This window comes from Varroa jacobsoni, unplaced genomic scaffold (genome assembly GCF_002532875.2).
Source record: "Varroa jacobsoni isolate VJ856 unplaced genomic scaffold, vjacob_1.0 scaffold_1047, whole genome shotgun sequence".
NCBI lineage: Eukaryota > Metazoa > Arthropoda > Arachnida > Mesostigmata > Varroidae > Varroa > Varroa jacobsoni.
Genome location: NW_019213949.1, coordinates 408,634 through 425,267, shown reverse-complemented (window position 1 = coordinate 425,267; position 16,634 = coordinate 408,634). Strand labels below are relative to the sequence as shown.

Sequence of the window (16,634 nt, the reverse complement as noted above, 5' to 3'; positions counted from 1 at the left end):
TTGTCCTCCATACTTATTCTTATGTATTGAAAACACCATCGTCGTCATTGCGCCCACTTTTAATGTAAAAAATATACTGTAGGCTGAACAAGCCATATACCTACCGTATAATACATATCCAGCTAACAATATTATCACATTATTCGTATAGAGATATGCCATGTACCAGTTCACTAACAATAGTTATCTACGGTGATCCGATCAACGATGATAAAATCAGCCATAATGATCAGTAATGAACAGTAATATTATTAGACAATTTGAAGAACTGGACATGTATACAGTCATTGTACGGTAGCGATACCTTCAGCATTCATACTTTTATAGAAGAAAAGTATTATTATCTTTTTTTTTTTTTATGAATTAGACAGAAATCTCTTACTCTGCAGACTGAACACAACAGATGCTCGCTGTAGCAATTTGTTCCGACAAGCATCATTTTTTACTACATAATATACTAAAATAGTTGTTTATGACAGTGAAACGTATTGTTATGCCATATTCTGGAATCATCAGTCGGACCCTCATCGCAATGAGAATTTAATCCTGCCTACAAAGAAACCTTCTGTACTGGCAAGCGACGGCATGGTGAAGTAATACTAAATAAAGTTAAAAAAAACGCATCAACTAGTTTAATGAATGAAAATAAGTACAGTTGTGCGAGTGTAACTTACTGTCGTGTTAAAAAAAAAAAAGTAACTTCTTGGCTGTACAGACCTAAACAATTGAATACAGAGGTTTGAAGATTGTTTTGTGCGAGGAAATAACGGTACGCTGTCTCGTTTTTGCTCAAGGGGCAAGGGCTTTCTACTTAAGTGGGCTTGTGCTTCTTCACTTCGAGAAGTGCTTCTAATTGCCCAACAAGTTGGCGGGCCGTTCGAACCTCGTTTGCTATCCGATGTACCGGCTGCATTGCTTTGCCGAGCTCCTCGTACTTGGCTAGAAGTCGATACATGCTCTGTAATATAAGAAGACAGATTAGAAGTGGATTGCATTTACCGAGATCAATTCTATTTTCTAGAAATCTAGTTATCCTAATTTATGTCCAAGAATGACGTCAGCTTTACCACGAAGAGTTTCTCTTGAGAAACTTCTATAGCTCACACGTCTGTCAGAAGTTGTTCTATGACTTGTGAACTTCATTGAGTTACAGTAGTTTGATGACAATACGAGTAACGTAAGAATTAGTCAAATTTAATGGCTCTCAATTCGTAGCTTTGTTATCCTTAGAGGGAACCTCCTACCTAGGGAGTAATTAGCATAAATTAAACGGTTGCGAGAAACATCTTGACCAGGAAATTTCAAGTCGCTATTTTTGTGCCTTTTTGAACCTGCGAGTCGTCGCCTAGTGATCCACCTTGTAGAAAGAGATTCTTTTCAAGTTAGCTTACAGGCGAGACATCTATCTAGCGCCATCGTACCAGATTTCACCACTTAATATTGCTGCAAAATTTGACTATACGGTAACTACAGTATCACATAGTATTTGCAACCTAGTCACGTACACAATAGTAAAATTAATGAGGTAGCGAAATGCTAGATGAAACCTAAATTTGCTCTGTTGGCCTGTACGAGATGTATGAAGAATGTCGACCAAAAACTAGGCAGTATCCAAGGGACGTGATGAGCTTTTCGTTAACACATTTTTTTGTAAATTTAATCCCGTGTATCTCCTTTATATCCCGTGAAGCTTCTTTTATATATTCCTTTTTTTAATTATACAGATTGGCTTACGCAAAAAGGTTAGCCTTTGATGCGGAGTACGCAAGGGTCCAGATTGGAAAGCCAGATTAGGATGATACCTTTGCTAACCTCATTCGAAACGTAGATATTTAGGTTAATAAAATGGCTCAGATTAACTAATAACATATTTTTTTGTTAAATACTTTACAGCATTTCTATTGATATATACTGATATATGTAGGGACGGTGCATATAGCCATTTCCGGCCCTCGCAAGGCTATCGAGGACAACCGGTTGCGACTATTTATATTAAATCTCATATTGGAGGTTGTATTTTTTGTTTGGAGCGATTCGGATGGACCTCAGGACATTCAGATTGTTAGCTTACACGCAGCCCACTATAGCGGCCGCTTTTTGTTCCCCCGGAGACACCTTCGCCTTCTCCGAGCCCCCAGCTGTTCACTTGAAACCGATTTGAGACCAAAGCGGATAGAAGATTTCCCTTTCAGAATGCTGTGTCAGCGATTGTTCACTTCCTTTTTGCACACACATACGTAAACCCGAAGTTCAGCGACAACGATTTGGCAATTTAAATAGCGTTCTATTAAAACTCGTTCGCGACGCTTTCCTCCGAAGTGCAGATGACGGCGTTACTAACAGGGCATTTCTAAGGCTTATACGTTACTTTTACGTTTAAATTGGACGTTGATATATATATATATATATATATATATATATATATATATATATCAACGTCTAATTTATATAGATATATAAATATAATACAGTTGATAGCAAAAAGTGTTACCTTGACATTAGCATCTGCAGCATCGCACGTACGCATAACCCCGCTCTCGTATGTTGCTATGTATTCGCCTGTTAAGCGTGTAACCTTCGAAGAGAAAAAAACAGAATCAGTCAAGCCGGTTTCCTTATACTGCGATGAATGGAATAGATCATTGGATCTGTTACATCTCTTTTATTGTGAAACGAATGGTTTTAGAATAGAAACAAACCCATCTTTTATTTATTATTGTTGTGTTTTAGCTGTTCTATTGTATATTATACTCTCAGCCACCGCCGGTGCAACGATGAAATGAGAATCAAAATATTGCAAAGAAAAAAATCACATAGATAATAATTTAACATTTAATAATCATTTAGATTAATTGCTTTATACCGTGTACTTGAAAAAAATTGACAAGGCGTGATTTTACCCCTTATAATTAGTTGTAATCAGTAGATAGATAAATCGAATAAAGCAATCCAAGAAATTCGTAATTTAATTTCACTTGAACAAAATGACCCACAGATGTTAACGTTGACCAATTCGTATCACGTTTAAAATATAAGATACTGACAAGGACAACTATCCCAAGTACAGCATCTGGCTGCACAACAACGAAAATAGATTTCGTTACATAACAATATTGTATAGTATCACAGTTTATACATTTCTCTCACTGTAGTAATGCAGTCACCCGTATTTCACTGGTATCATTAAATATATTTTTTAATGCTAAAGCTATTATTCTTTCTTTTATAGTTTCATGAACGAAAACGTTTCCGCTATTTACGATCTCGATTCGGTTTGAAGCCAGCTTAGCGTAATACAACAAACGAGATAACTGCCTTATAAGACAACCGTATTATGTGCTAAGGTAGATGAACGGAAGTGTTTGATATGCTGCGTATTAGCGCATGCAAGCAGACTAACGCGGCGAAAAAGGGCTCCAAGTTTCCCTAAAAAAGTTTCCGATTAGAGTTAACAGCGATACATATCCAACTGTGAAAAGCCTACCTACTACTAAGACATCAATTGCAAAGAAAAAAGAAAAAAGAAAAGAAATGAAACATTTCTCTCCAGCAGTCAGCAGATAAATGTCACCTCTGTTTAGCCCTTGTCATTGTAAATCATTTTTTTTTTCACAGCCTATTCAAAAGCACCCCCAGCATGATACGTTAAAGAAATACTCTTTTTCGTGCATGCTCGTTATTATATGCTGTTCAAAGGATCGCTGAGAACGCTGTAACGAAAACAGAACACGAAAAATCTCAACTGGGACTAAACGCAACGAAACAGAATGAGAGATTTGAACAGACGCGCGAGCGACACAAGCGCCGCGGCAACAATATAAACGCAAATAAGTCAAAGCGATGATCTGAATCGAACAGATACGGCAGGCAGCTGTAGATAAGAGTATGACAGTGAGCACGCAGTTAGGTCACTGTTCATTACTACTATTTGTTGAAGTCATAATAGACCAACAAAGACTACATAAAAACGCATGACTGCGCAATTTCAGGTAATCCGTCTGTTTTGTACAATAAAACCTCGCAAAACACACGAATGTAGAAAATACCGCATCTTACATTGCTGCCTACACTAGGTCTACTTAGTCTACTACCTGATTTTACTAGCTCGCAAACACTTAAATTCTCGTGTTGACTCGAACTAGCCACTCATGTAACTATCTTTTTTCATTTCTGTGCGTTTATTGAGGCCTTCATTTTGTACGGAGATCATTGTGTACATCGAGTTGTGTACTAGGAGATAGTTCAGGGACATTTCCGCCGAGGTGCAAGTTAGCAGCTGAGCAAAACATGAACAGAGTAAATTCGCGGTTCCGTGCGTTCAATTGTCGCAGTACATTATATTGACATCTACGAATTGGTAAATACTGTATCGGTGTTAATGAGTCTTTAAAAATTTGGCAAAAATAGCGACGCACACAAACTTAGGCATAATTAATCCAGTAGTAGATACAAAGCAGGCTGCATTAGAGATACAGAAATCACACCGATCGTGCATTGGATTTTCGATGCCCACATTAATTGATCACTTAGATTAATTACCTGCAACTTTTCATCATATTTCTTCTGTTGTTTCGTCAGTCTGAAAATGGTCTACAATGGCTGGAACAACTTTCTATCTTACGCCAACTGAAAAAGCTTTGCACATACCTTTTTGACTCAATTTTATAGTTATTATCAGTATTATATAGTCATTGTCACTTACGTATGAAATTTTATTTTAGAAATAAATCTACGTATTCTAATTAGTGGCCACGGTATCCTGCGCGCAAAATTGACAGCAACGGTAAAAAAAAAAAGATTAATACACGTGTGTCGCTGTCTGAAAGAGCTTATGAAGCTCTATTCGGGGTCCACAAATCCTCAGCCGTTTGCGCATTTGTTGCGCAATACGAGGCAAAATATTCTGCTTGCCACTGCACCATGGGTACGCCAAAGCAAAAAATCTGTATTCAATTAGATTCTATGAAAAGGTATATTTGTTAATCTGAGGGATATTAGGTGATGATAAATGAAGTTTCTGTAACACCATTGTTACGTGGGACCTGCGAGTATGGGCCAGATTATGGATTACGATATTTACGATGGCGAAGTAAAATTCAAGATTTTGGAGGTCAACTGACAACGCTGCGGATGCTTAAAAAGCTTGATTTTCAATTTATCTAGGAAGGTTGGACTCCATAACAAGTTCAAAAATATCAAACTTGTTTATAGCATAAACAATGCTCCAAATGCTGAATATTATAGCATGAAACGGGTAATAGAATGTATAACTGCGCAGCTTTATAGAAAGACCTAACTACAGCGGAATATTGCAATTTACAATGCACCCGAAGTGCGTCATCCCAGAGCCTATTAACCGTATGTGTTGTTTGGTAAAGCAAGCCAAGGACAATGGGTCGTACTCTAAAAAGTTTAACTAAAGCTCTTGAAGTATGGTACCACCGGTTACAGTCCTCTCCGGTAATCATGAATGAGAAAGCTCTCGCATATTGCGTTAAATACGTACATTTGCTAAATGTTAGTCAGCATACTGATATAATGACGTAGATAAACAGTAAACAGTACTGAAAATATTGTTAGATACGAATGTACGATAGGTGACCTATGTTTACTCCATGCTACTTGTATATTTTATCTGATTTGGTTCCAAACCCATCAAGTTTTACTGATAATATTTTGCTGGAGCTCATTCGTGTGAGCCCAAATTAGGTGATGGAAAACTCGAAACAAGTTTCTACGCAACTTCCGCTGCTGTTGAGATATAAATAGTTAAAACAACACGAATCCTCTAAATGATTAAGGCCTAATGCGTAATATATAAGAGTTAATTTCAGGGCTTTAGAACTTAAAGGACTTTATTCGTGCTACCGACCCCGTTTTGAATGACCATAACAGATTGATTACGGACAATACAATCACACTCCGAAGCTTGAAAATTCCACCCAGCCTCTATACCTGGATGTGAGTTACTCGCACCAAGCTCATCAGTAGTCTGTATGCACTAGGGAATAGATTACAGGCAATGACACGGATCTCACATGAACTCAGTGGAGGCGTTAGTGCCAAACTGCCTGCCCATATATATTGGATTGTTCCACACTTGGGAAATCGTGGTTTCTACAAAATATCGGTACCGGAAGTGAAATGAAGGTGTTTTACATCAACTTCTTGTACAGGAAACCATAGCTAAACGCCCAATAGACCTCAATATAGACAACTTATAAGATTTTTTGGGACCTGAAAGAAGTACTTGACGGTAGGTATCGTAAACTGTGATTCAACTCAGCCTATCAAACTGAGTTAAATTATCTTCTTGTAGGACAACACTGGACCCCATAGCTTTGTTGCTTAGAAGATTTTTCTTCTCTAAAAATTATTTTTGTCCTACTCCATATAGCTCATACGTTATTAGCCACTAGCAGCTGAATAAGTGACTTTGCGCTAAGCTAATAAGTGACTAAGCTAAATAAGTTGCAATAGGGTGAGTCTCGTCCATAAATCAGCAACACTTAAAAAGGGCCGTCAAAACGAAATTACTTTCCGGCTGACCTAATGTGTGATGTATTTACTATAGATAAGCTCGTTCCATTTTTATCACACGATCAAAAATACGTTGTCTTACGTTGTGTAGTTGTGAGGAAAGGTTTTCCATCATGTGCTGCACAGAGTTGGCTAGCCGACGCGCATCCTCCTCAAATTCAGCCAGAATTATCGGCAGACGCGACACGTCTGAGAAACCACCGGCCATAGCATTACAAAAAAGTTCGTTAGAAGCGTGTTGTAATTTTTCCTACAATATTATATTTCTTTAAGTAATGTTTAAACGCATATACACAGAGGCCTATGGTGGAAATTCTTTTTCACCTGGTTTAGAGAAAAGACCTTGATAAACAGAACGATATATATGTATATTGGCTGTACCTTTATCAAAGATTCCTAACTCGTATTCCGTATTATAACATACCACTTTAAAATGTGAAGAACTCCTTCGAACCAGAAAAATGCTTTATATCAATTCTGCCTGTTTTATTCTAGCCTTACTTGAGCAAGTTATTCTACCTGGCGCAGGTGTGGGCGCTAAAGACGTTGTTCTGCTAGCTTGCCGTATCAAATCATTGATGTCATCTGCCACGTACGTGTGTTGGCCATCGATTTTGTGTTTATTAGCGATTAAAGCCTGTCCCTCAGACCTTGTGTTTTGGCTACCCTGTGTATTTACAACAGGTTTCTCATGCACTCCACCGAGCTCTGTGATTTTTTTTGTTTCAATGACTTCCTCGTCTGTCTCATCTTTTACTTGACGTTGCAGCGCTTCTCTTTCCAGTCCAAAAGCGGCTTCGAACGTCGGTAGAACTTTGGGTTCGTTTATCCGCAGAGAAGTTGGTACATGACGGTTTTTACGATCAATGATTTCACTAAGCCGACTGTTGGACAACTGTCGATCGTTGTCGTCGTCTCTGTATGAGTAAGCAAAAAAAAAACAAGCATTATGAAGAGTGAGGAGAAATCCCATTCCGTAAATGTTGAACAATTCTGCCTTGACAGAAACATATGTGTTTGATAAGCCGGTATAAGACCTTACTTAAGTTCCATTACTATTTCTTTACCCAATACCACTCATACTGTATAGTACAGCTGAGGTCAAACCTGTCTGAGGTTTGATTTAACATACGCACCCTCGGTTTATTTCATCGACAAGACGGGTGATCTCTTCTGTCGTATCCTGAACCAGATTCAGATCTTGAATTTCACTAGGAAGAAGGTCGTCATTCAACTCATCCTCGGCACTCAGACAGATTTCGCTGTAAGAACCTGAAAAAAATGGTATTGAGCACACAAAATTAGAATACAATGTATATATACCCCAAAGAATGGAACTTTAGCATCAAAATAGATTGAGTAGATTCTATTGAGCCTTAATGTTAACGGTATTGCAGCTTTCCGCCGAGCGTGAAACATTTTTGTGTTTTCTTTCTCCTGCAATTGCTTCATGCATTTGTTATAGTACATACTACGCGTCGTCAGTTTTCATTCTATTATTTATAAAACATTTTTAGCTATCTCTTTTTCGGACTATACCTATATTTCCTCTACGAAATATACTTTTATGAATTATTGTGTGGGTAAAATTGGCCAATTCGAAAAATACACTCACGTCCAAGTCATTCATGATATTTTATTTTCATTATTCCGATAGATAACGCCTTTATTTTGATGTGAACACAAGCCTAAATATTAGTAAATACACTAAATGTTCCTAAAGATTATGAGAGGTATAATCTCAGAATTTCTTTTTTAACAAGTGCTATAAGACACGAGTCCAACTAAAATATGAACTCATTGATCAGTCAACCGCGCCGCTAACTACACAAAAGCTGATTAAAAATATTTGATTAAAAACGTACTTGATATTTCATCGGACGAATCACGAACCGGTGTCTCGGCGTTTTTACTTTGCCCCACACGCTCTCTCTGCCATTCCTTCGTATGATTTTTAATTCACATCAGTTTAAATGGGCGCGCGCGCTTTCAGGCTTTCCTACCTGATGATCAGTGTTCCTTCTCATTTTTAATAATGACACCTGTCACAAGGTACACTGATTCGTCATTGTCGGAGCACCCTACTTAGCCTAACACATACCAGCAGTATGTATAACTGACATGAAATGAACGAAGACACACAAGAATTTTTGGGGAAATCTCTGAACATAAAGGCAAGGCCGAGTTTAAAACCTGAACAGGGTAAGTTCTGATCCAGCAATCGTCTCTAAATAGGTATCAGATTAATTTTTTTCTCGCGCGAACCGCAAACGTATGGACTGGTGTATTCAAAACAGAGTCCGCCGTGCACGTGAACTAGATGGCTGGCAAAAAAGTTGATTTGAGTGAATTACATATTTATCGGAGTTCCCAGATTAGCGAAACCAAGGCGCAGCATTAACCCTTGTGGCCCGTATAGCTCTACCTATCGCACGGACTGTTACGCTGTAAGGATAAGCCTAGGACACATTATAACTGACTGATTTCTAGTATCCAAAACATGTATGTGATTCATTTTAGAATAGAAAATAACTTATAGACTAATCTATATTAGTCGTTTCGTAATTAAAACAACATTTGCTATACAGCGGTAGCTCTCTCAGAACTTCTCATTGTCCGGTCGAAAACGATGAAAAATTTCAAGTTTGAAGTGCACAAACAATTTCCTTCGGGAAATGTCTTCGGAAAAGAATGCTCCCTATGATTGGAGCTTTAACTTCAATATCGTACTAGGCATTTCACTAGATGGCTGGCTCCCAGTACAAAACGAAGCATGTTTGTGCCCGAATTTGAACCTAAGCCACAACGTTAGCACGCTAATACGTTACCGGTTAAACCATCACGGGGACAGAGAAAACGGAGACGGAAGATAAAGCCCGCGCTAAGAGCTACCCGTCCAAAGCATTTCCTAATGGACTGATTATCAGACGCATTCAACGCAGATGGAATGCGTGTATTTATCACTCCTTGGGATATCAGCATGAGTAAGAGGATTCTGATGTTTGCCGGATCATAAAAAATTTCGCTGCGCCCAATACACAATTTAGTATCTAAATCAGTGGCAATGCAGGTTGATAATGCACCAAGGTGGGTGATGCTAGATCCTACTGACGTGTGCTGTTAGCTTCGAGGTCCCTAGGGCTACGTCTAAGCAGCGCAAGATACTTTCTACGCCGACGAAGCACGTAAAAACAGCCCACTAATTACGAAGAGACTGAATATATACGTCTACGACGCCTACGGTTACAAGAACGAATTGCCTGCACCATTTTTTCACATAGATGTATTGTCGAATTTAGTAGTACTGATCAATTCCTTCGTTCTTCTCCTTTCAAACTTTATTCTCGGTTCCAACTACCTGGTAATGGCTGCATATTCATACACATCAATCGTATGCTCTGCTCTGAATGCTCTGAATGAGTTTTTCACTGACTAGTGACACGCATCGGTTTTATACGATCTCTCGTCTGAAATACACTGCTCACGATAACACCCGCAGGCAATCGGATCGATTGACGCAAGGAGAGAATAGCTATGTTTGAAAATTTGACGTCGAACCACCTTTCGCCATATATGACGTACCCGTTTCATACAGTGGGCTTATTTCTCAGCGCGTATCGGGCAGCGTCGATGCTACTTAGATTTGATCACACTAATTTCAGCATAATGAATCAGATCTCAGAGTTCCTGAGCGCAGGCTAAAGAGTCATTTATTAGTTTGAGGAGGTTTGACAGCCATATATCTCATATATACCCACGGGCCAAAGATAGTGGCATCCATTCATTGTCTGCTGGAAATCAAGGGTTGCCATTCCCAGTGAAACGTCATGGAGAAAGCCCACTACTAGCTTACTATCTTGGTAACTACTAGAAACTTTTCGAACACTGTGTACTATTTGTGGTAAAAATTGTGCTATTGGATGAGCAGTCAGTTAGAAAATGATTCTTTTTACGCATTTGTTATGTGTTGACAGCTATCTGGCCTGTTTTCTCATCACAACTAATAATTATTTCATTATAAATATTGAACGGTTACTGGTGTTTAAAAAATTTCCGAAAAATATAATTTTCATTTACCTATGCTCGCAAGAGAAGCCACCCGCAAGGACTGTGGGTAATGGAACCACTCCCTTAATATTTTTTTAAGCATGACTTTTGGTCGTTACTGTGACTTAGCATGGTCTACGACGGTTCTGTGCATCTTGTGCTCTCGTGAAATATATGTGTATATAATTGTACGCTTATAGACAATCAGTAATTTTCAGTAAGGCAGTGCTTACATATACTGTTTCGTATGCATTGCAAAACAGCTGCATAAGAATCCACAGTTTTTTCTGCAAATCGAAGTCTGCCGTAAAAGCTGCCACCACCAATCGATCAAAAACCATAAACTGCTCAACTGGCTTGAAAATCTCGACCAAAATGTCAAAAGAAAGCGGACAAGCTTTATTTTGGTATGACGGAAAGATATCCCGTAAAACCTTAGAACGTTCAGCTTACCGAGACACCAGGTATATGCTATAAGGCAACCCGAACTATAAACCCAGACCCAGTGTAACTTTGCAGGCCCTATCAGAAAGACAACAGGTCTTATCTTTACAAAACACGTAACTAATCGAATACTACTGCACGAAACTTGTTCTCTACTCAAAAAATTACTTTAACGAGCTTCTTCACCTCCCATTACTACAGCAAGCAGACATTTTGCATTTCAAATAATTCGGTCTAACTAAACAATCAATATATATAAAAAGAAATATCCGCACAGGAATCAAACATATTTCTTACACTCTAAGAGAATAAACAACATTGGTGTATAGCAGCGAATATGATTCCACTTAAACAACGGTCTAAGGAAAATATCGAAAAATACGCGAAGAACAGTACTCTTTACAAGTAATTATATATAATTTCGACAAAAGTAAGTACTACGAGTGAAAGTTTTGTATTTTGGCATTGGCATATTATGGCGAACACCGTTTGAGACCATAGAAGCGAATTTTACCTGACGTTTCCGCATCTCTTATAGTAACAAGTAACTCAAGTTTTAAAGGTCCATAGCATGGAATAAACTCTTTCCCAGTGAAACTCGATTTAGAACACATTTTTGGTGAGAAATACTACACGAGTACGTGTATAGACAATATGGGGGCCGTCAATAGCAAATCCACGATAAGCTATGATTAGGAACTTCTTAAAACTCAAGAAATTGCAGTCAACTGATGCTGCTCTGAATGAAGAAATTGGTGCTGAAAAAGTTTTAGCTAAGGAAATCATGAGCACACAATGATTGTATTAGAAAACGGGTACAAATACATGATCCTGACCCACATTGTTATATGGGTGATCATGCAAACAAACGGAAAATGTGCCATATCATTTCTAATAAGGCCAAGCGAGAACTAACACAGCTTTGACAAACCGAGGCAGCTCGAAGCCACAGTCCAACCCTGGTGTTCCATAAAACTCTACCTAATAAAGGCACATACCACATTCATTGTACTTTACGTAAACGATTTTAACAAGCCATACGACAAGCAGGTTAATCGTACCGTGCAACACAAACTAAGCGGACTTCGTCTAACAAAGAAAGATTTACTCAAGTTCTTGGTCCGCTCAAATTATAAAGAGACGAAACTTTTTGGCGTCCACCTTGAAAGGTTCCTATTCAAGTTATCGGAAACTCCGCGTCTCCTCTAGCGACCATGTTTTCCACAGACTGGTTCGAAAACCTCTTGAACCATGGCGTGCCTGATGTACGGAGAGAAACCTCCTGCATAAGAAATTTTAGTCCTGTATAAATACGTCCCGGAAAACTTACATCATTATAGAATATGAACGAGTAGAACAATGAAATCGGCATATATAATATTAAATAGACTGACAAAGGAAATGCTGATGCAGATTACTGAGGCTTTCTTAAGTGCATCGTGTCACGCAATCAAAATTGATGATTCTTAACGTAAGAATAATTATTACTATATGTATCGTAATTATTTATGGTATTATTATATTTATTGTAATTTTCATCCGTAATAATTTTTAAACTGATTTCGCAGAAAGAAAGAAAAGGAGACAAGCTTAATTGAATTCGAAAGTATAGTTTGAAGTAAATACGCGTGGTCCGTGAAGTACGTATGTGGAGCTGCGATGATGTGCTGTGCTATTTCCTACACATTTATGCAGTTCCAGATCGGTAGCAATTATTTGCACACCTTCGGCGATAGCAAGATAAAAGTGAATATATAATAGTGTTTATCCATTGAAACAAGGTTTTCTACCTTATCTTAATGAATTTCTTCCTAGGAAAAATATTTCTGTCATATTTATTCTGTCTTAATAATGCTTTGTTCTCGCAACGCCTAAGCCCTCCTACTAATGCTAGCTACTCAGACAATCGGGGCTGGTTAATTTAGAATCATAATAAGCTATAGCACAATTCACTGTTTACAAGAGAAAACGAGGCATGATTAGAGAATCCGAATGCCCCTGCCGAATTTGAATACCATGCCATTTTATAAATTTGTAGAAAAAAATTGGAAAGTCCAGCAAGGCCTACAGACCGACAGCCGATCGATGTAAGCATGCGATAATATAGTATTTTATATTGAGGCTAACACCACGCAATGTAGACCAGCCTTTCGCGGATTTCGGCACAAAATTTAAATAGGCCTAATTATACCGTGGATCAGCTTTTGGATCACGCTCGTAGGATTAGCTCACGGTTCAGATTCGGGGCAGTTCAGCGGTAGTCTAGCACTTTGATTCCTAAATATGGATGCCTCTGTGCACAGAAGATCGCCTTTTTTCTTCCGTGGAACACAAAGAGTAACGGCCAACGGCAATGTGCGCGTGTCTTTCAGCGAACGACGTGATTAATTATAATCGTTTTCAAAGCCAAAACGAATTAATGAAAACTGATTTCGTTCGCGCAGATTGTCGGTCCTATATCTCGAAGCAATTCTGGGCAGACAGATTAAAGTGGCTCTTTTTCCACTGCGTACGAATGATTAATTTTAGCACGGGACACTTTTGAAGAAAAGCTTACGCATTTGCTTCAACTATCTACTATCTTGCGATAATATAAATAATAATTTTAAAAAACGGACTCAAAGTCAAAGAAAACACCACCAGCATAGTTCTATTTGTTAACGCTAAACACCAATTTTCGTTGGCGAACCATAATAAATAACCTGATCTCTAAACAAATCATTCGTTTGTAATCATGGGCATTATCATAAATTGCTTTAGGTATAGTTGCTTTTTATTTACTTCGCTGGTAATAGTTGATCTCGCTAAGTGAAGTCATTGTTTATATTCGTTCGTTACGTTAATTTCCTAGACACTATTTATCCGTTTATTATTATATACCGTTTATCATTAACTAACCTAATATAATACACCAGCATGCTTCAATGCAACATAAGGGATTACTTGCGTCCTTATAAACATCTTCTCATGGGTGAAGAGAAAAATCAGGGAAAGCCATCAATCAGGTCAACCTGAGGCATTATAACATCATATCGACTTCGATATAGTTCATTTGGTTTCTGATACAAAAAGTTTGGCATCAATTAGAATAATGTAGCATAATTTAGAATCGTCTTAATAAATATTTGTACAAATAAACATATCGGCTGTAATAAAGACACAGTTAGCTGAATTGGTTCCAATACCTGATCAATTATCTCAAAAATGCTACTCCTTTACAGATTCAACAAAACATTCCTGCGCAAACAAAGACAGCGTACTAAATTATTTTTTCAACAAAACTCCTTAATTATTATCATTCTAGGTGAAATCTTAAGTAGTCCTTTATTTCCGACAGCCTTTCGGTATGCACTCTTAGCTTAACCGATAACGTTAAACTAGCTAATCGAAAGATTGCTTAAACCGCGTCCAACAAGTGGCGGGCTTTTGGTTGAAAAAACACATGTATAATTTGCCTTGATTTAGCAATTATGACCTAAATAAAGCAGATTTTTTTTACCAATGGTTTTACTATCCGAAGTTAATTATCCGAATAACTAGTTCGTTCTATTTTTCCTCTACATTATGTCAGTTAACCGTAATGTGTCATGTAAAATCGTTCACAAAATATAGCACTAACCATTATTATCACAAATAGCACCCAAACTCACGAACACGGTAAAATTCTGACAAGAATAAACAGCGAGGCAAGTAACTATTACTGATATGGTGAATGGGAGTGTTCTTCCAATCGCTGATGCATCGCCCGGCTCTATGAAAAATTAAAAGTTCTGCTATATTTCTTTTGGAAGAAAGTAGGTGGATCATGTACTTACTGGTAACCGCGGCAGCTCGAACACTATCTGAGCTCTCTTCGGAATGTTCACCTATATCAGGAAGATCCGGGAGATCATCAGGACTGAGTGGTGTCGATGCTACACTGCGTCGACTCATTATGGCCAATTCGTAGATATCTTATTTTTTTTTCGGAAAGCCAACAATACAGAGGATGCATAAACTTTAATCATCCCACGACTAGTCTACTATTGCAATAATATTCACAACTAATAACAGTTGTTTTTAAACGGAATTATTGCAAGTAAAAGCCGCAGTTCTGCCACTCTCTGACACCGAAGAGGAACTTGCATACTTCTCCTTGTGATAGTTCTGTTTTCCGTCGTAGAGTAGGGAATAATTGTTTACACGAGTACACTTGGTACTCGGTCCTGTTCAGAGCTGTCACACTGTTTTTCTTTGAGCAAAACTGCTTTGCAGAATCAGATATCCACTGCCTATTTACATCTGCACTAATGATGGTGGAACACATTTGGTGGAAGATCAAAATAGAGCAGATTGACCGATGGGGCGCGCCATCTTTGAATAATCTGTCGCCTGCACCGGGAGGTCTTTAGCGTTTAGCGAGGGGTAATCAAGCACGCGACGAGTAATTGGCTAAAAATCCTCACAAACGCGCATGGGCGACGTGGCCGCCCATCAAATACCGGAAAATGTCAATCTTGTGTTCAAATAACAGAGTCGATTCGCTTGTGTTGTATTGATGATTACCCATCTACTTATTTAAACGGCCTTTCGAAGGCTAAATACAGTAGAACAAGTAGGTACTTCAAAGTCTAACATAGCCAACTTATCCGACAGGATCTCACAATAAGGGTAGTCAAAATCATCAGCAATGAGGACATACGTCAAGCGCCGTGTAAAGAGTGGAGGCCACGACGCGGAGGATTCGCGTGGGGGAAACGCCAGTCACCTGTTGCGCTTATTGTTGTGGTCCGGCTAAAACCCGGCTGAATTGCAGACGCACCTAGCTGTCCAAACTTGAAAGGTGCTTATGGTTAACCTTGTCTCTTTTTGGCTCCGTCCTTGGGAAAGACACCTCGAATCGACTAGTGCACTCTTATTCAGCAAAATCACATAAGCAAGCGCTAATCCATTACATAATTTGCTATTACTACTATGTGGCGATTGTCTTGAGGATGACTTACATTATGATTTTGTGTGTAGAAACCTGGCTAGGTGTAAAAAGATTCTGATTAAAATCATATGTTCAGAAAAAATAATTTTGGAGCTGAAAAGGAAAATTTCTTTATAGGCTTTAACGCAAACTGCGCAAATTTTTTTCTTTTTCCACTAAGTTGTTTTTTAAAATATCGAGAACTTCATTTGAATGTGAAAGCTGTTTACATCTACACAATAGGCATATTGAAGTTTCTGAACGGAAATCGATCTGTCTCAATATATGCTGAAGAGTAAATTCGTTTTTTTTGTGTTGGTACTTCACAATTTTTGAAAAAACCATCGATGTTTTCAGGTTGCTTACGAGCCTGCTTTTTCCTAGCGGCCTAATGTTTACACGGCAGTTCGAAAATCAAAGAGCTTTATAATCAACAGCTTTATCTTAAGGTAGTTAGATAACCACAAAGGTACCTCAGTGGGTCAACGACGCCATTGTGATAACTCGATGCAGGGAGTGCAATACCTGCTACAATGTCAAAAATGATTAGAACACGTCGGTAAAGTAGCTGAATGGGGTAATTGAAACATACAAAATGACGAAATTGGCGAAAAAAATTGAATGGCTGAAATAGGATAACAGAGTGAATGTA

At 38.3% G+C, this 16,634-nt stretch overlaps 1 protein-coding gene across 1 annotated transcript; it reads right to left on the bottom strand.

The window, feature by feature from the left end:
* Nucleotides 1-15,400, bottom strand: BORCS6 (BLOC-1 related complex subunit 6). The gene is made up of 6 exons (XM_022843171.2): nucleotides 14,847-15,400; nucleotides 7,677-7,812; nucleotides 7,060-7,457; nucleotides 6,623-6,729; nucleotides 2,492-2,575; nucleotides 1-958 (listed from the first exon to the last, which is right to left on the bottom strand). The coding sequence occupies exons 1-6, from the start codon at nucleotides 14,962-14,964 to the stop codon at nucleotides 812-814; spliced, it is 990 nt and encodes a 329-aa protein (XP_022698906.1). The 5' UTR covers nucleotides 14,965-15,400; the 3' UTR covers nucleotides 1-811.
* Nucleotides 15,401-16,634: the final 1,234 nt, after the last annotated feature.

Coding starts and splice junctions, on each gene's coding strand:
- BORCS6 (XM_022843171.2), bottom strand. CDS start 14,964: ATGAGTCGACGCAGTGTAGCATCGACACCACTCAGTCCTGATGATCTC. Junction 2,576..6,622: donor TTTCCTCACAACTACACAAC/GTAAGACAACGT, acceptor TTCTCTTCGAAG/GTTACACGCTTAACAGGCGA. Junction 959..2,491: donor CTGCAGATGCTAATGTCAAG/GTAACACTTTTT, acceptor CTTATATTACAG/AGCATGTATCGACTTCTAGC.